Raw genomic sequence first — 20,764 nt, 5'->3', positions numbered from 1 at the left:
TAAGCTATATTGTAGTGTAAGTCAGTTTGCATTAGTGCAAAATATCTGTGTATTTGAATAGCTCTGGTTGAATAGTTGGTGTTAAAACCTTATCATGGTCAGGCCTTACCCCCATAAGCATGGGGTTATCACTGGCATCTAAAATTACACCATATTCCGCCAGTCTCATGCCCTGCACTTTATATTATGTACAGAATTGGTCAGCTGTAGCATGTCCTGACACCAGCTCTAGCTGCTCCGCACCATACACTGGAAAAGCCAAATGCAACATTTCAGCAGGAGCACAGTGGGAAAGGAAGAAGAGGAGAAACTTGGCTGTGAATAGGAAGACAGTAGGAAGACAGTCATTGCAGTAACTACCACCTGAAAAGTAGCTACTTTCACAGAGCTTCCTTTTTTTTCTTTTTCCACATAAATATTCAAGCTACCAACTTTAACACTTCCATAATACAGAACCACATGATCCTAATCTTAAGGCACAAAACCCCATCTTTCACCAAGTCTCAGTGTTCTGCAGAATTGAAAGCCAGATTCCTTATATACTGACTTGTATTACCCTTTATATCCAAAACTGAGGTACAACAAAGCTTGCAAATTAAAGACTAAAGAAAATGAAGGTATGAAAATACATCTCAAAATCTATAGCTAATTGCCTCAACTTTTTATTGCCTTTAAAGGTAATAAAGTATACATAATTTTCACAGCCTCAGAAAAGTTGAGTCTTATCTTTTAATAAGACAACCTTTCTGCCCTCATATATGATCAATTACCCATATGCAGTCACAGGCTTTGGTGTGCTAGCAGTTTTTAAAATGTATTTGCCTCTTTCTCTTAAAATAGTCGAAATGGAACTTTTAAAACAGAACTGCTATAAAGATACATCAGGATGCTAATTTTTGTAACACTTGACAAGATAAAATTTTATGGTTGGTTTGCTTTTAAAAAACAGGCCTAAGGTACTCAAAGAAACTGCTGATTTATAGTCATTAGCCTATTCTTAACTCTCTCTCTTCAAGTACCTCCACAGGACACTTAATGGAAGAGCTCAAGATTGAGTTTTCAAAGCTTTTTGGGGGACAAGGGGTAGCACTGTTGGCTTTCACAGGCAATTTCACTTTGTTAATGATTAGTTTTAGCAGTTTTTTCCTTTTAATGTTTTTGATGGAGCAAATGAATGCGTTAGTCTATAAAACTACAAATTCCTTGAACAGCTATGGGAAAAGTAAGCTGAGAGAAAAGCCAAAATCTAGCTTAAAGTTGAGCAATATTCCTGAGTGTGACTGTGTCACTTTCATGAGTGACAGCCGAAGTGAGCGCCAGTATTTCCCAGCACAGCTTGCACCTGGGCAGGCTGGGAGCTGCTCTTCCAGCGCAGTCGTCTCTCGGCTGCCATCTCCTGGGTAGGCTCCTTATAACACAGTCTGTCCCCCCTCGTCGTCTCCCCCCCATTTATTTCATGACAGTCCATCAGTTGCTGTTTTCATAGTACACATCAGGCTGAGCTTCTCTTGAGAACAGAGAATGAAAGATCAAAATCAGGAAAGGAAACTCTTAAAATTAAGCAATGCTGGTATATGGACGTTCTGCCAGACAAAGGGATAGATCAGTGTATTCAAATGTTACCAACCAAGACCAAGACATCTTTTCAGAAGGACAAATTTTCGCTCTGAAGACATGTGCTTCGTTTCCACAAATACCCTGCATCTGGCAGATCTCTGCAGGAATCGCCTGATGACTCTCCAGTCTGCAGCATCTGTTCCTGGGAACATCTGTCTGCACCTGGAGCCACCACCTCTGCAGGATGCTGTGACACAGCTGAAGAGCCACAGAGGGGTGGGATTAGCCTCCCCTATAGCCAAGGCAAGGAAACAGCTGGACTCATCCCAGAAAGCTAGGACTGCATTGTATATTGATCTGTAGCTGCTATCCTACTCACGGACCTCACCAGAACACAAGGCAGCCCTCATCCAGCAGCCTAGTCCTGCATGTGTAGAAACCAGGACATGAGCAGCCACATCTTTCCCTGACATGCAGTCAGGCACAGCTGGGATTCATCCCCTGGCCTTGAAATTTGGAAGCATTTCTGGGTCGCTCCAGACATAGCCTTAGGCAGCTATCTTAGAACAGAGTAATCTGCCCTCTTTTACGATAATATTGCCCTAGCAGAGAGGGTAGCCCTACAGAGGGAGCTGGAACACCGAGCTCGGAGTATGGACTTAAAATTTCAGTGAGATACATTTTACCTCTAATTATGCACATCATCCCTCCTAGGGGCATTTCCATTTCGCTTTTAGATGCCAGCTGAAGAACCCAAAGTTACACAAGACCAATACATCATTGTTCCAGAACAAAGCAGTACTTGCCTCATGCACAGCTAGGGACACAAAATGACTTTTCATTGTTTTGACCATGGCAGCGTACACACATTGTAACACTCAGCTGTGACTCAGTACAACATCTCTTCCATTCATTGTTCCTGGTCACTGTGGGGAAGTACACAATTACTCTTTCTCTTTTCTGCACTCTCCTTCCCAGCTGCATTGCTGATGGGGAAGGTGCACTTAAGGTCACCCTGGAGAAATCTTCCAGGAGACTGCAGCACTAGAGAGACACTAGTGCAACACAGGAATTGCTCCTGATCATAGGGCCCCAAGTACAATTTAAGTGTTCTAAATACCACTATTTTTCTGTATGAGAGCACAGCACCAGTATGCAAGCACTGCATAGGTTTTAGTTCATTCATAAACCACCCACTACAAGGCAAGCTAGCCATTTATCTTTGTGAAATTAATACACTAATTAGTTGCATGGTAACAGCAAACATGAACATGGAAAAATGAACACCAAAAATGGGAAAGTTTATGTATTGCTTTCTTCTCTAAAAACAAAAAGAATTATTTGACAGAGGAAGTGATCTGTACTCAGGATTCTGTACAACTCCTGGTAAAAATGACATTCAAATGGCAGAGGGCTCCTCTCCAACCTCCAAAGCAAAGGAAAATTCAACCTTGAACTTGCTCAGCCCTGCCTAGGTAATAGGGCCCACATGGTTTGGAGGCTGCGTATGTGTAAGCACACAAGGAGCAGCTGCTGTCTTGCAGAGGAAGGACTCGCTCACTTCCATTGAGGGAAGTGCATCAGTAAGTTAACACGCACAGTTTAACCATGCTTCTGGCTGAAGTTGTATGTTTCATTGGGATTTACTTAATCCAGATACAGTAACCATCACTAAATATTAAAACTGATTGAGATCACTGGGGGAAAAAAGATCATCCCCTATTTTTCTCATTTTATTTTGTGCAGCTAGCAGCTGTTTGTAATTTTTACTGCAGACACAATGAAATGGATTATACAGCTGAGGCTTTAGCGTTCTGTGATGTGATGATATACAAACTTGAGCAAATAATTTTACTTTTCTTGACCTCATTTTCCTTGCTTTATATCTATCTTGCCTACATTGATAATGATGACTAGATAAAACTGCCTCTCAGCATTAGTAAAAATGCCATACACAATGGGACTTTGAACTCTTAGCATCTAAACACTATCATGGCACAGTACAGTAATATAAATAAAATGACCTTACTCAGATGAGCAGCCCATTGTTTCCAGTGGGAGCATAGGCATACTATGTCAGTCTTTCTCTCTTTTAACTAGGTTTCAAAACAGTAACAAGACAAAAACTGTATTAAAAACATAAATGTGAATTTAAATGCATATATAAACTGCAAAAAGTTCAACAGACTCACTTTCCTTTGAAAAATTAATCCCTTTCTAGGACTTCGAATCCTAACATCTCTAAAGTCAAACTACTAAAACTAATTAAACTTATAGTTGTCTATTTGTAATAATAGCTAGCTTTTTTTTTTCTGCAGCACCATACAAGTACACAGCCAAAAAAGCTTCTTCAAAATTAATCATGTCTAGACATCATTAAGTAGTTACAGGTTTGTGTGTTATTGCTAATGCAAGTTTGTTGCTGGTGGAGTATTAGATCTAATTTTGAATCAAGGTCTGTCCATTTTTTTTTTAATGCAATGGACTTGTAATATCAGCTGCACAGTAACAATGTCTCTGTGAGACAAGAGCTACTGGAACATAACCACTACTAAAAAGTTAATAACTCTGGGGTACAGTTTGTATTTTCTTCTCTGTCTGTACCAAAATGTTTAATCTACTTAAAGTAGCTTTCATGTTACAAGAATGTCAGAATAGCATAAAGCTTGTGAATTGATTCTACAGTCATATTAAATTAAACTACTCAGGACTTTCTTTAAGATTAAGAAAAATCCAATTCGCCTGTTGTGACCTCCCATGCAGACAGTGAACACAGACTACCAATGTAAAGGCATTAAAATAGTATATATCACAGTGGACTAAACACCTTGCAACCAAAAATTTTAGGGAAGATTGTTTTAAAAACTGACTCCGTGTTAAAATGCACAAAGAGATGACTTCAAAGGAGAGTCAAGAACACTTAAAAACCCTAATTCTTACTCATTTATTTCATTCAGTCCTAACTAAATTATTCAGATTGAAATGTCTATTACAGCTACTTAAAAACATATAGATCCTCTGTAAAAGCAACTCAAAGCTAAACACGTAAGCTCATTAGGAACAGTAACATTTTATTTTTAAGAGAGTACAGTTATTTTTCTGAATTTGCCCAAAAGCATTCCTTGTTTTCTTTCCAAGAATATTCGTCCTCATAAATCTCCTGCAAATATAAACAAAGAATGGGAAATATTGTGGGATTCTGCTACATACAGCCACAAGCAGGCCAAACAACTCAACAGCCATCCTGCTATTATTTACTCATCACAACAGGACTACACAGCACTTGGCTGGCAAACAGAAAAGAGGGTGGCACCGTTAGAACATACTGACTTACACGTGGGCAGATGCTGAACCTTGGGCTGAGCCCCATTAAATTTAGAAGGGCCCATCCATACTGCAGTCAATTCAAGAAAGACATCTAGAAGAAATGATGTAAAAGCTGTAGAGTACACAGCACTCATGTCTGAAACTGCCCTTTTAAAGTGTTGCCATGTTAACCTTCTGTACCATAATTTTTAGGAGAGTGGTTAAGTGTATACAAAATGTCAGTATTAAAAAATTAAAATTACAATATACAAAATACAGTGAGTATTAGATCTTCAGGACAGACTGGACTACCCAGCAGCAGTCCACACCTAAGTAGCAAATGCAGTAGGGCTCCAAGCCCCTTACTATTCTTTCTGACACCACAGAACTCCAGTCTCCTGAAAGAGGTGTCAGAAAAGTGGAGTAATGCGGAGAACATCACTATTACCACATGCCAAGTTCTCCCTGGGAGAGAAGGCAGAGGTAGTGCTCATTGCTCGCATGCAACACTGCGGTTATGCAATGAGGCTCTTTCTAGACCCGGGCTGGTCTTTCCACACATTGTTGTGTGCCCATACTAGCTTTGGGACCTCTGCTCATCCCTTCATTGTGTGCTGTTGCTTAATGCTTTGTGCCTTCTCAAGGCCACAGGGATGAGGGGAAAACAGAAAGACAAGAAATACCATTCTTACTTGCACACTGCAATGCTGTCCAAAGCAAAGCTGACTCTAAAGTTCTTCCACAAGCCTGTGCAGAACTGAGTTTTGCCACTCAAAAAAGGAGAGCTCAGGGCTCCTTCACTTTGACCCCAGTATGGCGTTAAAAGGAAGGGGAGCTGGATGGTACAGGCAAGGGAGGGCCTTCCAGGTGCCCTACCTGCCACAGATGGGTCTAGCTGCATTAGAGGAAACCCACTGGTGCTAGACATTGGCATCCCATCAGGAGCAACTGCTGCCCATAATGCTTCAGCTGCCTCACTTAAGAGCAGCGGCTTTATCCCAGCTGTCTAAGACTCTGGCATGGGCCTAAAATCAAATTTGTTCCCAAACATACCTTTTTCCATATTGGGACGGATGATTTTAAGGTATTGATGCAGTACATTACAGCTTCAAGGGATTGTGTTCTGTGTGGAGAGGAGACTGCAATAATTACACTTGCTTCAGTTATTGGAACCACACTAGGGAGAGAAGAGGAACAACAGCAGCTTTAGCTAATGCTTAACATTAAGAGCACCCAAAAGTTGTGGCCATGTCACGTCAGTATTCTGGCCACATGCTCTCCTAACTCATTCATACTGAGCAAGTGTCAAGCCATGTCCAAAAGATTATACACTTTTAAAAAGAAAGAAAACCACAACCAAAATCAGTACCAGATGTGAGAATTCCATGCTTTAGAATAAATAAACCCACCAGACATAGGCTTTTTTCTTCCATTCTTACTTTTTTTTTAAAATAAAGTCTATGGAATTAAGAGGGGAAAATTGCTAACTTGCAGCAGTGCATAGGAAACTCACTGGAAGCTGGCTTAATAATGAACAGCAACAAGCTAGAACACCCAGTCCTTATCTGAAAACCTAAGAAATCATCTCAGTTTGCACAAGAATTTGTGAAAGAAGAAATTAAGCGCCTCAAACTAGCCAGATTTTGCAATGAAACTTAATTTTTGACAAATTCAAATTATGAAGTTTTTCCTGTTTGGTTTTCCAAACTTAACAGAAGTAGCACAAGTGTTTTGCTCCTCACAAGGGCAGTATTCCCAAAAGCTGCCTTCCAACCCTCCCTCCACAGTAAGACTCCTCTGGCAAACAGTTCATAGGAAATATCTAAGCTTAAATGCTTTGAGCTGCCCTCAAGAGAATCACACTCTCTGTTGACTATGGAGGAAATCTAAGGAAACTACCCCTTAGAGCTAATACTACCCTTTGAGATCACCTCCTAAGTTCCTTCTGCTGAGAGAAAAAGAAACAAGCACTTGCAACAGACTGCAAATGCTGCTAGTTTCAGTAAGAAATCTGGTGAAGAGTGAAGGCTCAAGAGTATGTCAGGCACTAGCATTCCATGTTTTGAACCCAACAGAAAATGCTTATCCAAGACTCAAGGAACAACAGTAGGTTCTCTGACAAGCATGGCTGTCAATTACCATGCCTCTCCCCTCCCCATAGTCTAAGCTTACAGGTTCCCTATGGCATAATTTGACTTAAATCTGACAGTAAGAACATTCTGCGGCACCTCAATGGGAGAGAGAAGGAAAAAGAAAGTGCTGCCAACTTCACATGTTTAAAAAAAGACAAAACAAACCAACAGCCTCCCCTTTCCTGGAATGAAATCTCAATCCCTTCTCCCCACTTTCAAACCATTAAACCAGCATCAAGGATCCTCCAGGCTAAATGTGAACTCCAGCAAACAATATCAATACACACATTTTTTAAAAGACCTTAGCTCCATAGCTAGAGCTTGATCCTGCAGCCAGCTTTGCTACATTACAGTTTGTAAAGACTCCTGCATGTCCTGCAACCATGTAAGCATAGTCAAGCACCAGACAAGGATTAATATTCTACTTGCAGAAGGATGGGGCCTGGCCATACATACCCAAGTCTATGGTGCACTGCAATATGTTTGACTGATGGCCATTTCTGTCTAACATCTCTGCAGATTTTCTTTATTTCAGTCTCTGCCATTGAAGTATATGCTTCATATTCTAAGTGAATCACTTTTTTTCCTTCAAAATTATTTCTTGTAGTACCTAAACACAAATGATTTATCAACCAAAAGCACTGAGGAAATAAATATATATGTTATATATTTATTATATATATTATACATTTATCATATAATAATATATTATATATAAATAGTGAGTAAAACCCAGGATCTCCTGCTATGGTCAAGGTCAGCACTGTGCAAATACAACCAACCTCTCCTAGTCATGACTCTGTAAAGAGATTCTCTGAATAAGAGAAATCTTTAATATACAAGGAAGAATTTAGTTTACACATTATACAAGTCTGCAGTCTGTAATGCCAAAGGCTGGGACATCTGTGTAACTGCTAAGGTGCTATTACTGCATTTGCCCATGCAACGGTGAAGTGTTCAGTATTTAGGAGCCCAGTAGCACTATGGTTTAAGCACAAAGCAGTTTCAAGATCTGTACCATGCACATTAAGCAACAGGACAGAGCTATCAGCCTTGACTTTCACCAGCCCATGGGTAAAAAAGTACTTTACTTTCAACAAAGATCTGAGTTGCAGGAGCTTTCATACAGGTGTGGATAATCCAGGTTCCATTTATTAGACTGTTAACACACCAGAGATCCAGCTCAGAAATATTAAACTCACCAATGAACAGAGACACTGCCCCACAGTACGGTGAAATAACCAGCTCTGACACTTCATCTACAGAGAGCTTTTCAGATTTGAGCTTGATAAAATCTTTTGGCACATCTTCGCTTTCATCCATAGCTCGCTAGAAAAGCTGAAACCAAACAGACTCTGTTGTTGTTTTTGGTGATACTAGCATTGGCCAACTGCTTTTTATCCAGTGCTGATGCCCCACTTTATGCAGAAAACATGCACCATCTACTTCCTCAACCCAAGAGACCAGTCTCCATGGCATGTTCACTTCTCAGCAGACTTGCTGAGAGAATATTAACTGCAAATATCAAGCAATGACCTGTTTTTTAACGCATACAGGTTCCTTCCTGGTAGGAAAGTCTGGTCCAGTAGGACGAAACCAGAACTAGTCTGAGGCCCCAGTTTAACAGTACAATCAACCACCATGGACCACTGTGCTAGTAAATCTGTGGCAAGATTGTCAGCCGCTCCTCCCTATCTTATTGTGAAATCAAACACAGTTTAAAACAGAGATTTCTGATAAACATGGATTGGGGTTCTAACCCTAAAGTTTAATATGCTCTCCAGGACCTCATACTATTGGTCTGTTTCAGTGACACAGGAGACACTTCTAATTTCCTGAATAGAAACCAGTCATCAGTTCATCTAAGAGTGAGGAGGAAAAGTAGTATTTTGAGCAGCAGCAATGGAACAAGCTGCAGTAAATACATGGACTGGCACTTGAAACCATGCAAAGAAATGAAGCTATTCTAGGAACACCTGTTCCTTTGACAGCAACAACAACAACAACAAGAGTTTTTTGTAAGCAGCAGTCAATTCTTTTTCTGTACAATCTTTTCTGTTAAAAAGTGGCAGGAGGTTTTTCATTATTATCTTATTTAGGCAAGCTGGGTATCTACTGGCAGTCAGAAACAACTATGAAAGAATAGCAAGACCTAAAACCCAAATTCAAAACAATGGCTGACCCCTTTGGCAATTTTCTTCCATTTACTGCATATGTGTTAATCATTTATTGGTGCACCAGCTTATAATTTCTGGTGAGCACAATGGCCCTCTCCAGCAGGAAACGCAAGTTATGCTCTCTCAAAAGAGTACCGGGGTGGAGGGAGAGAACTGCAATCACATCTCTGGACCTAAACAAAAAAAGATTATTGGAACATTATACAGAATTCATGAGATATTTTAGCACAGGATGACACTCCATATGAAGCTAAGCAGGAAGTGATACCTACCCAACAGAACCTGAGCAGATTCAGCCTCCACTAATTGGTGGGATAATGGCAACCTCGTCTCCAGGCTGCAGGACCAGGAGCTGATCTCCAAGAAGCACGTACTCCTGCCGAACAGCAAAAACCACTTGATCCCGGATGACAGCAAGCCTGAGGGGGATTGGCAGGAGCACAAATAGGTTTCTAAACAGACTGTTTGCATTTAACCATGAGATTTCATTAAACAACAAACTGGTGTGCAGTCTAGGGCAGCTGAGACTTATACAACTCTGCTTCCAATACACTTTCAAAAATACAACAAACACCCACCTCCTACTATTGGATTTTCTTGTGGTGGCTAAGGAGAAACCAACTCAGTATAATTTTCAGAAGTCAGGAACTATATTTGTCATAGGCCTACATGAGAACGAACCAATGTATACCAGACCCACTTCAGCAGCTTCTAACAAAGAAGGAGGCAACTCAAGATGTAGCAACCATCCAACTTGGGATTAGAAGGAAACATTCCCCTGATGCAGTCTGGCTGGGCTGGAGCAATTTTCTTACACACAAGAAGCACTGCGGGATGCTGTTCATGACATCTTATGAAGATTCAGTGGTCAATGAGTTGCTCTTGCTGTGTAACCTCACAGTTTATGAGGCTTTGGGTCTTTCGTATATACGGGTCTGAAATTTGCTATCGATAAGGAGTGGCAACAGAACTAAGACGGCAGATATGGTGCATTTTCTGGCAGATCTTCTATATATTTTTTGATTCCACATCTGTGAGATGTTGCTGTGAGAGTCTACAGCTCTGGATACCATGAGGCAGGCAGGGAGTCGCTTTCATGACTAAGTGCAATCACACAGTGAGTGAGGGCAACACCAGTAAGACACCAGAAAAAGAACACCAACATTTTACTTTAGAAGGTGCAAGCATGATAACTGTTACTGTTTGAGACTAAAAAATCTGGCACAGACAGTGGAGAGCTGTATTGCCTAGAAACAAGCAAGCACGCCAAAAGGGTACAAGTAAAAACCACCTTATTTCCTAACAGCCAGACAGACAGAAGTAGGCAAGGCACAGGCTGAGCAAAACACAGTAGCACTGACTCAGAGGGCAGACTGAAGGGAGGAACTGTATGAAAGCACAGCAAGCCACTGAGGAACAGAGCGCAACCATAGACCTGAAGTGCCCATTAGGATGGGCTCTAATTAATGTCACTTGCAAGTTAATTCATTGGGGAAAATGGGTGGAACAGAAGAGCATTGTCAAGTATGCTCAAGCTGCAGTCTGAGTATCCATTAGCAATGTGAATAGAAGTCTGTGGTCAATGCCCTACAATTATGCTGAGTTTTTCCAGAAAAGCTAGGAGCAGAAGCATTTTCCAAGAAGGCCGATGTGAAGTAACTGCACATGCAAAACGTACTGCCCCAAGTCACCATTCATAAAAGGACAAAGCTGACAAACTATGGCAAACCGATCAAAGGTGCTGCTGCTGCTTCTGGCACTGAGTAATAGGCTGCAAAGTAAAATACACTCATTCCCTACTGCCTCCTCCCCCAAAACACACTTAGTCTCAATTTTCTGTGAGGTAAAGGCCCCTGGTCTAATAAAGAAGGGTGGTGCCTAAAGGAAGACTTTGGCACCTAAGTCCAAAGTTAGGGAAATTCCAGTGCATTCCACACTAAATCCTGAGGACTTCAACCTCTGTTATACCTTACTTTTTTTTTTTCACGCCCCCCTCCAAAATGGTGTTGCACCTTTCTCTATCAATCAGACTCATTCTTGACAGGACTGACCACCTTCCCTCAGCCTTAACCTGAGGGGGAATTTCTGCTGACACCCCCAAGAGCACCAGTGCCACAGGGGTCCTTACAGCACACACCTAGCGCTCTCTCAGGACCTGCCTCCCTGTGAAATGGAACCACCAGCGCTGGCGGTTTTTTTCAAAGCAGAGGAGGTTAAAAGTGGCTGAGCATATTTCCTATGTAAGGGTTGACTGGCTGGAGGCCCGTGGCAGGGCTTCTGCTCCCTTCCTGACCTGCCTTCCAGAGTGTGCCATAAGCTCCAACCAATAGCTAACAGCACAGTTAAAGAAAAGTGATCTAAAACACCTGCATGTTATCATGAATTGCTTATTTATTGCCCTGCCTGTGCTCAATCCCTCCTCGAGACATCTCACCTTCTTGACAGGTTAATAACCCAGCTCAGTTTTGATGTGCAGCGGCGTTACCATAGCATGGCCATCCTGGACAATGGGCTACGTGTCTTAAGGCACGCCTCATGCTGAACTTTTGGGTACGTTTATGGGACCTAGTCTTTCCAGGTGTACAGCTACAGCACTTCCAACTGGCCAAAACACAAAACGTTTGCTGCAGGTTACAAGAACAGGAGAAACGTCACAGTTTTCATGGTAGCAAAGTACTGATACTCGTTCCAGCTCAGCTCTGAACACCCGATCTGCATTCACCAAAAAACCCCCAAGAACATCAAGCTTTGCGTGCCTCAGCAGGCGCTTTCCCGATTACCTGGGGTGAAGCCTGACGATCTCCTCCCAGAGCTGCAGAGAGGTGATCTGCCGCGGCACCGAGAGGGTCTCGCAGCGCAGCCCCGCCAGCTCTGCGCTCCTGGCGAAATACAGCACCGAGACCTGCTCGGGGAACAAACGCCCGTCAGGGGAGCGGGGCCTACTGCGAAAAACAAAGGGAAAAAACCCCGCTACCGCACGTTAACTTCCCCGAAAAGACCAAAACAAACAACCGAAACCAAACCTGCCTGAGGAAACGCATTCCCTGGCTTTTTTTAACGCCCGCAAGCTCCTGTCGCGTGCCTCCGGACCCGGCTGTCAGAAGGAGAGCGCGGAAGGGGGGTGCTGGGCGGGGGGGGGGGGGGGTAGGTCAGCGCGGATCCGTGTGCCGCTCCCGCCGTCCAGGCCTCGCCCACGCTGCGCCTCTGGCCGCCGAGGAGAGGGGCTGAGGGAGCCCCGCCGCCCTCCCCGGCGCCCGCCTCGCCTCCAGCCGGGGCCCGCTCCCCAGGGGCGCCGGCAGGCTGCACCTACCTGGCAGCGCATGGAGCCGCCGTCCCCGGGCGGGCAGCGCTCCGCCGCGGACCCACGGTGGCGCCTGCGCCCGGACGGGAGGCGCCGGGCCCGGACCGCCCCCTGCGGCCTGGGCCGGCAGCGCGGCGCGGTAGCGCTCCGACGCTGCTAGGCCTGGCTAGGCCTAGCCCCGCTCCGCGGCCCTGTCGCCGCACGGGTGGCTAAGGGAGGTGGGAGACGGCCTTCGGAGGATGCCGGGGGAGTGGGGGGTGAGAGGCCGTGGCTTTGCCCCCCCCCCCCCAGGCCCGGCCTGTAATTTTGGGGACGGCACCTTAAAAGCCGGATTTTCTCACGGACTCAGACCCCGGAGTGCATGGCGATTGCAAATGATGGCAAACTTAACACCCCCGCTGCCTTGCACACATTATATGTCCACTGTGTGTACACATCATAGGTACACCTAACGTTTAAAAGCCAAAGATCCATCAAAATGCTGATAACAGTGTTTCTGGGGTGGGTTCTATTTCAGTGCGGAGATTGCCGTGGCAGTTGTCTCCCCGCGGACAACTCTACGCTTTCAGCAATTGCCCTCCTGGAAAGACGGCGTGGTGGAAGAACGCTGTCTAACCTCCTGCAGCCTGGTGCTGGGGACTTGGGGAAAGCAGCATGGGGTACGTGGCAGGTGCTGCGGAGAGACCCATGGCAATTGTTCCGCAGGGCACAACTGTGCCCCAAACCCGTGTCCTCGTGGGTTGCCAGGGTTATTTCAGTGCTGTTTGCCTGGTAACACTTGTAACCTCACAACAGTAAAGGTGGAGCTCATACTGTCAGCCAAACCAAGGGGAACTCTGCAGTTGTTATCAGCAACATGGAGTTTGTGGTCAGTAACTGTGATTCAGGCAGGTGGTCAGGTGGAAAACATCCGTCCTAGCTCAATGCAACAGTGTCAGCAAAAAAAAAAACAGGTCCTCAAATAAGGAACTACTATCCAGTCATTTCAAAAGATGTCTGAGAAAGAAAACAGACCTTTCTGTGTAATAATTTTTACCTCTGAGGTAAGAAAGTTAAAAGTGATAAGTTAAATGACAAAGTGAAAGTTAAAGTGATAAAGTTTTCCAAAAAATGTGCAATAGAAATACAATTATTTCCATGGAGTATGTATTTTGTACCAGTTAGCCAGTACACCATGTCTTAATCATCTGCTGCGAGGAACAAGTAAGTTATTTTTTAAAACCGTATTCTTTTGTTTGTGAATGATTAACTACTGTTACAAATGGAACTCTCCTCAAGACAGCATGTGTCAAGTGAATAAAATGACTGCTCTCTTTTTTCTTTGGGCTGTGTAATTTTGGATCTATAAATCTTAAATTAAATAGATCACTTTGACAAGGTGTGTATGACCCAGCCAGTAGCTAGCAAGTGGCTGGTATGTTTTTCCCATGCAAAAGATGTGCCACAGGTGTCTGTCTTAAGAATGAAGTGGGTGAGTGCTGGGCTCAGCTGGAGCAAATTAGCCTCTCAGACCAGAGAACAGTGAGCTTTGAAAGATTTATCCATGCATTTAGGATTGAATTTAGAGTTAGGTCCACTATGGAATAAGAAGAGAGGAGTTATTGGCAGTGAATTTCTGGACTTTCTTTATTTAAGCTCCAGCTAATGACTCACCTAAGCCAATTCTTGAGTATTTTTCAAAGGATGGCTCAGTCTTCATCCCTGTGTTGCGTGACTTAGTTAAAGGCTGAATTTGTGCTTAGAAAGCACAGGAATAGAGTAAGATTTGTGGCTCTGATCATCTATTAACTATGTTCTGGAACAGATAAAAAGAGGTTAAAATTTTTTAAACAAAACCAGAAATTAAGCTGAGGTGTAATATGAATGTCTAAAACGAAACTCTCCTCTCTAATACCTCTTCATTCTGGAGGTCCTTTCTTCCAGGAACACCAGCCTCAGCAAGAGGCGTGACTACTACACAGCTTGGTTTGCATGGGTGAGTTTTATTCAGGTTGCTTTTTTTGTTGTTGTTGCTTATTTGGCTTGTTTTGTGGGGTTTTGGGGGAGTACAGATACCTACATAATATGAAGTGAGAGATGTTTCTATAGCTCTGGAGGAGATATGTTAGCTCTGTAGAGGCTGGCATTTCAAACCCATCTCTTCTCTATGATTTCTATAGGTTAGCTCCACATGATTTCCCTTAAAATATTTTCTGTTTTGGATCCTTCCTTCAGGCACCATTTTCTTCTTGCAGCTTTTGGTTTGGAGTGTAATTGTGAGTAGCTGCAATGTATAACGTCTAGTTCAAAGTGTTATTTATTGAGTCTAGTATTTTGAATTAAATCTTGTCCTAAGCCAATGGGGCCTTTGCTTTAGCTAACAGGTATGCATGCATCTTCCCACACCAATATGTATATTAGCCTCTCAGAATGTATTTCTTTTGGACATCTTTAATTCTAAAAGCTGTGATGAAGATCTCCAAAGCAGACATTTCCTATTCTGCTTTCCAACCTTTCTTTGTTTTAGTAATGTTTAATACTGAAAAAGTGCAAATCTTACTGTATGGAATTCACTTACACCACCCAAATAGAGCATGGCTTAAGAGATATTCAATTCTAATAATACTAAGGAGAGGCAAAGAGGTGAGGAGCTCTTATTCCTATTAATTTATTTCTTACTTACCAGCAGCAAACTTTGAACTTGAAGATCTAGCTGGTGTATACCCAGACAGTAAGCTTACGGACTAAGGCACTGATTCCTCAGTGTGCTGTTAAATGGAAAGAACCACAGCAAAGTCAATGAAACTTAAGTAGGTACACTAGTCTGCTAGTCTTCAGCTATTTTTGTAATAACTTCTTACAAGAATTGGTATAAAACATGACTGGATGCACTGGAAAAACCAAAGAGGAATGAACTGGAGACATATTGTTAATCTTTATTTCTTTTTACCCATGGTTTACTTAATGTCACTGCAGCAAAAATTACTCTTTGGGATTGTACAAGATTGTGATTGTCTAACCTCTAGTAGGTTTTCTGTTTCATTTGGTTTTCATTTTAGACCTTTTCTCAGGACTATTTGGCATAAATCATGAGTTACTGCTCTAAAGTTCAGATTTATACTTAGGAAGTCTTCAGAGAACTTCTTCTACTCTGGTTTTACTGTTGTGAAGTGTTTAAGTTATGTTGGTGCTAGACCTGAATGCATCTTTGTTATACAGCCGAGATGTAGATATTGATGCCAAGCACTGTATTTAGAAGAACAGACACACTTCCTTTACTTTGAGCTGCCTGAGATAACCAGGAAAAATAAAAATTATCATGAGCTGGAATAACCCTTCATTACCTGTTGCACCCTTCATTTGTCTTGGGCAACCAGCCAGATCTGAAGTCAGTTTAGCATTGATCTCCTGCTACTGAGTTAATTTAAAAAAAAAAACCAAACAAAAAAAAAACAAAAAAAAAACCCCAAAAAACAACAAAGCTGTTTGGAATAATCTACAGGGGTTCAAAAGTGGAGCAGGTATAAGAGATATGTCACCATGAATTCCAGTCATTCCACTAAATTCAGGTCTGAATTTGGCCTCATACATGTCAATGCTGGTAATAATCTGGAAAACGTCTCCTTCCTATTTTGGGAGGAAGGAGAACTGTTCCTTGAGCTTCCGTGGTGGAACAATGGAGAGAAAAAAGTGAAAATATGAATCTGTCTGAGGCACTATGACCTCTAGGATTCCTGTGTGTAAGGTATATGTGGCCATTTGACCAAAGTCTTTAACATTCCCCTTGGCACTCTTTGAAATTGTCTATTACAAAACAGATGGTGCAGTAGTTACTTTTTGAAGAGCCAGAAGAGCATGACCACATCTGGAATTAATCTTTAGCTCCCTAAACCAATAGATCACCCAGTTTTAAGAGGGCCTTCCAATATTAATGCATTGCACAAGTACAGAGAAAGAATACACAGCTTTAAGGCAGAGTATAAGCAGTCTGGAACTATAATTCATAGGCACACAACTCTTTCTGTTCAACTGTCTTCATTTATGGGCAAGTCTTTTCTAAAAGAATTTCTTTTTATTTTTATTGAGCAACAGCAGTAAGTGAAATATGTAACTTCTTAAATGAGAGTTTAAAAAAAACCATAAATTTTCAGGTTTTGTATAAAGTATGTTCCTTTTCTGTTGACAGCTACAGTATTCCTAAAGAGATGACTTCTTTCATTTTCATACTGTCCTTTCCCCCAAAGGATAGCTAAAGGTTGTGGTAAGCCAGCATGCACGCCAGCATCTTTCAACTAAAACTAGCTATGGAGTTTTGGATGATCAATAAGCCGTATAACACATGCTCTGAAGAATGATGGCAAAGTACATTAGGACATTCAGTGATGATGCTAAGCTAAAAACTTTCTGCAATCTTTGATGCCAAGGGAAAGTACAAGTTTTAACCCATAGAACCTCATATTTTAAAGTGCCTGGTGCTGAACTACCTGGCTAATATTTGATCTGGATAATCTAAATGTTTAAAATATCAAATGTGTTACCTGTCATTATGGAAAAAAAAATTGTAATGTCAAACATGCATTACTTCCTGCAAAGGCCCCAAATTTGTGTAACTAAGTAGTTGTAAGGGCAAAGAATTTTGAATGCTGCCAAACCTATAAGTCATGTCTCTGATATTATGCTAAAAAAGATAAAATTTCTCTCATCTGTAGTATTTTGCTTGGCTCGTATGCTTTTCTGTCCTTTTGTAAAGCACCTAGCACAGGGAGACATGAAATGCCTGCAGATAAATAATAGCGTGTTAGTTTATATTAATTATTAAATAATTAATTTATACAAAATTAAATTGTTGGCCCCCTAATTATCATAATGTGTAAGAGTTTGAAACATTGCACAAGGTAAGAAACATTTCACAATATGGATTTGCTGAAGCCAGTGGAATTCCACAGGAGTTACTCTGATCTGTGGGTGGCTGATGAAAATAAAACCAACCTCTTTACCCACCAGTTCAGAATTTGGATTTTGAGGTAGACACTTGTCATATCAGATTACAGATTGCAGGTACCCTACCTATCAATTCTTTATAATCATTGTAGCTGCTTTTCAGCTTGAAAATGGAAGTTTTGCTGAAGTTTTTACAGTATTTCAGATCAGTATCTTTACCTCTGGGAGCACACACAGCACAATTATGATAGGATATGCTGCAAATGGCAGTCTGGCGTAGGTTTAGATTCTGGTTGTGTCACGTGGTTAATTCTTTCGATATCTGTTAAAGTATTCTAGTTGGTTTGCCTTCAATCTTTTCCTTACACTTAAGATGTAAAGATTACATAGCTGATTCTGTAGAATGCTGAGCTTGTATTTAATAATCCTGATCAATTCTGCGTTAAAGTTTAGCATTTTTGAGTAACAGAGTCAAAAATGCGTACACTTTCATAAGCACTCCAAAGAGACAGTGGCACAAGAGACACAAGATCTGCACTGACCCTAGCCGGGGGATTGGCTGCAGCTTGCATCATGCTGTGTTCCCATACCTACCTCCTTGCCATCTACGTAGGACCTTTGGTGACAGTCTGCAGATGTTCATCGTCATACAGTCAATATATAAAACTGATTCAGTATTCTTATTGAAGTGTTGTATGCTTTTCACTCACCTGTTTGCACGTTTTGAGAAAAAAATAGCTAGATCTTGAGTGATAATTTCTTCCACTGAGGTTGATCAAACTGGAGTTATTTCTGCTAGCCTAGATGCCCTGTGCATATTCAACTCTTCTCTGTGTTGGCTGACAACTGGAATGCTTTCTTTGTAAATAAGAAAGGCATTTTTTCCAAGAAAGATTATATTCTGTTGAAATTTTTCCAAACCCTGGAAAAAAGTTGTGTGATTAGTTCTGAAAGCCAGTCACTTGGTTCCTATTAAAAAGTAAACATTATCAATAGTTTTTGTGAGGGAGATAGATTGTGGCTGTTCAGAATGACTTCAGTTTTGTACTTCAAATTTACATTAAGAGCCATGCTATATCCTGGCATCTAGCTAGGAAATTCTGCTTACAACTAAGTAATATGGGATTGCCCGCACTGGAAGCAAATAATGAAAGCCTGTCTTAAACAAACTGTCCAAATTCTGTGTACATAACTGAGATGCTAAAGTTTCTATGGCTTTGTTTGGGCTAGAAGTTTAATTTTCTATTATATATAACAGCACACATATCCACATGAGGGCACCAACTGACATCTTATTCGCAGACCAATGTGTAATCTGTTTCTGAAATGAACGTGTCAATCAATGGTCACTCCATCCTTATACTTACAGAGCTAAAGTAAAGATTGAACTGTTAAATGTTAACAGTTCTCAAGTTTTGTTTTATTCTGGTTTGATTCTTAGGGCAGCAATATTTTTAGTTTCCCTAAACTCTACATTCAACAGAAATCTTGAAATAAACTTTAATCACACAGAGATGTGGGGATGTTAAGTTTTTAAAAGAAATAAAATTAAAATTCTTTTTTAACCTGGCTGCATAATGGAATGTAAGTGAGTTCACATTAAAATTGGTAAAGCTTATTATTTCTTAGCTTTGAAAGAAGAACAAAAATCCCAAGGTTTTAGCCTCATTTTTATTAAATCCATAAAAATATGCAGTCAACACCCATTCCATTTGTAGAAGTTACACAATCTTTTAAAAAAAGCAAAGAGTAATTAGTGTTCTACTCTGGGTTAGGCTGAAGATTCAGGACCAAGATTGTCCGCTTCCTTTCGCCACTGAACTCCAAGAACTTTGACCAGCGTAAATATAGTACAGGAATGACTGCATTTCCTCTCCCAGCTCCCAAAGCATCAGGCAATCAAAACTGCAAAGGCTTGAGGCTTTCTTCAGGGGCCAGTGAACTGCATGCTATAAGGAGAATGTAACAATATTTTAGCTAAATAGGGAAGGTTACCCAAGCAGACTGCAGAGTTATTTGACAGAGGTGACTGCACACATCATGAAGCGATGTAAAGGGTGTTTTTCTTTGAAATCAACTGGACAGCATTTTGAAGGAAAGATAAACTTGTCAGGAACTTCCAAAATGCTTCGGATGGTATTCCAGAAAGCTGTTTTAGCCTAGTGAGGCTAATCTCCCTAGACTTTAAGCAGTGGAAACCCATAGGCTTTTCCAAAGAGTGATTCAGAAGAACCAAATTAACTTCTCTTGCTTGTCCCTGGCCGAAGCCTGTTTCTCCATTGACTGTTGGGGTGGTCTGGAGAAATTGGCCACTCAGGGCTAATCTTGGTCTTAGTGAATACTCTCTCCTGGTGACAGAGACACAAAATACCATTATTTAAAGATTAGAGATATCATGGTATGATATAGTCCTGTGGAGTGGGGAAAGCCTAGGAAAAGGTTTTCTCAGTAGAAAGCCACAGAGTTGGAAAAGTCTGAAAAGGTGTTGAGCTGAGGACTATCCTCAGTCCTAATGGCAGCACAGATACATAGAAGCATGTTTCATAGCATGAGAACAAACTTGAGCATTGGAGCAGACATTAAAAAATTGTGAAGATGTGAATCTACTGGAAATCCTGATGGAAAATAGTGACTTTAAAGAAACTTTAGGTTATTTTTTTCGAAGAAAAAGTGGTAATTTGGAAGGACAATATCCTCCCTTTAGCACAGTAATTTACTCTTGCAAAATTTACAAAAGTACTCTCGGTCCAAAATCCTCAAGTGACTGTTTTTGGGAAAGAGGAAGAAGTTGGTATCTGTCAGATCCCTCCCTGCATCACCTAGGCACTGAAAAAGAAAAGTTCTCCATGCAAGTGTTTCATGTCCACTAAATATAAATCAGATGCATGCCAGAAAATGTTAAGGTATTTATGTATATGGACCTGTATTTGGGGGTATTGTTTTGGCATCAGAGCTACGTTAAGTGATTATTTCCTTTCTTCGGGTATTACCACGAGAAATGTAAGAGTTGATTAATGGATGCTTGCTTGTTTTAGGCCCCAGCAAGTATCTCTGGTATCTCAATGAGGGCTGTATGTCAGGGGATGGGAGGAGGGGATGGAAGTTGTTTGGTTGTCTTCTTGCATTGCTTTTTTTCCAAAGCACTTTTAAGGGAAAGTAATCAGCAGAAGAGCCAGTAAGTGTTACAAGTGTTACAATAAAAGAGGTTCTGGTTGATCGATAAAGTACTTGTTCAGCTATGTAGAAGGCTGAATTAGGTGAGTATATATTCATCAACTGAAAAGCCTGATGCCTTGGAGACACCAGAAGACTTCTAAAGATTCTGGGTAGCTGATTTTAACATAGGTCAGACCTCAATTTAGCTCAATGTA

General features: G+C 41.5%; 1 protein-coding gene across 6 annotated transcripts; it reads right to left on the bottom strand.

Moving 5' to 3' along the window:
* Window positions 1–1,272: 1,272 nt before the first annotated feature.
* MOCS2 (molybdenum cofactor synthesis 2) lies at window positions 1,273–12,605 on the bottom strand. 6 transcript variants are annotated; one of them, XM_052778994.1, is made up of 7 exons: window positions 12,483–12,520; window positions 11,953–12,074; window positions 9,455–9,548; window positions 8,198–8,324; window positions 7,452–7,605; window positions 5,917–6,040; window positions 4,608–4,717 (listed from the first exon to the last, which is right to left on the bottom strand). In XM_052778994.1, exons 1-7 carry the CDS (start codon window positions 12,492–12,494, stop codon window positions 4,649–4,651), a joined length of 702 nt encoding a protein of 233 aa, XP_052634954.1. In that variant the 5' UTR covers window positions 12,495–12,520; the 3' UTR covers window positions 4,608–4,648. The 6 variants fall into 6 exon arrangements, 2 of the variants coding, with proteins under 2 accessions (XP_052634954.1, XP_052634953.1); XR_008233842.1 differs by lacking the exons at window positions 4,608–4,717; window positions 5,917–6,040 and adding an exon at window positions 9,178–9,345 and having other exon boundaries at window positions 7,512–7,605; window positions 8,198–8,333; window positions 9,445–9,591; window positions 12,483–12,605; XR_008233843.1 differs by lacking the exons at window positions 4,608–4,717; window positions 7,452–7,605; window positions 8,198–8,324 and adding an exon at window positions 1,273–1,507 and having other exon boundaries at window positions 9,445–9,591; window positions 12,483–12,605.
* Window positions 12,606–20,764: the final 8,159 nt, after the last annotated feature.

The sequence above is a fragment of the Harpia harpyja genome, chromosome Z, assembly GCF_026419915.1.
Source record: "Harpia harpyja isolate bHarHar1 chromosome Z, bHarHar1 primary haplotype, whole genome shotgun sequence".
Lineage (NCBI taxonomy): Eukaryota > Metazoa > Chordata > Aves > Accipitriformes > Accipitridae > Harpia > Harpia harpyja.
Note: the sequence above shows the minus strand (reverse complement) of the source record. Positions and strands in the feature narration are given on the sequence as shown.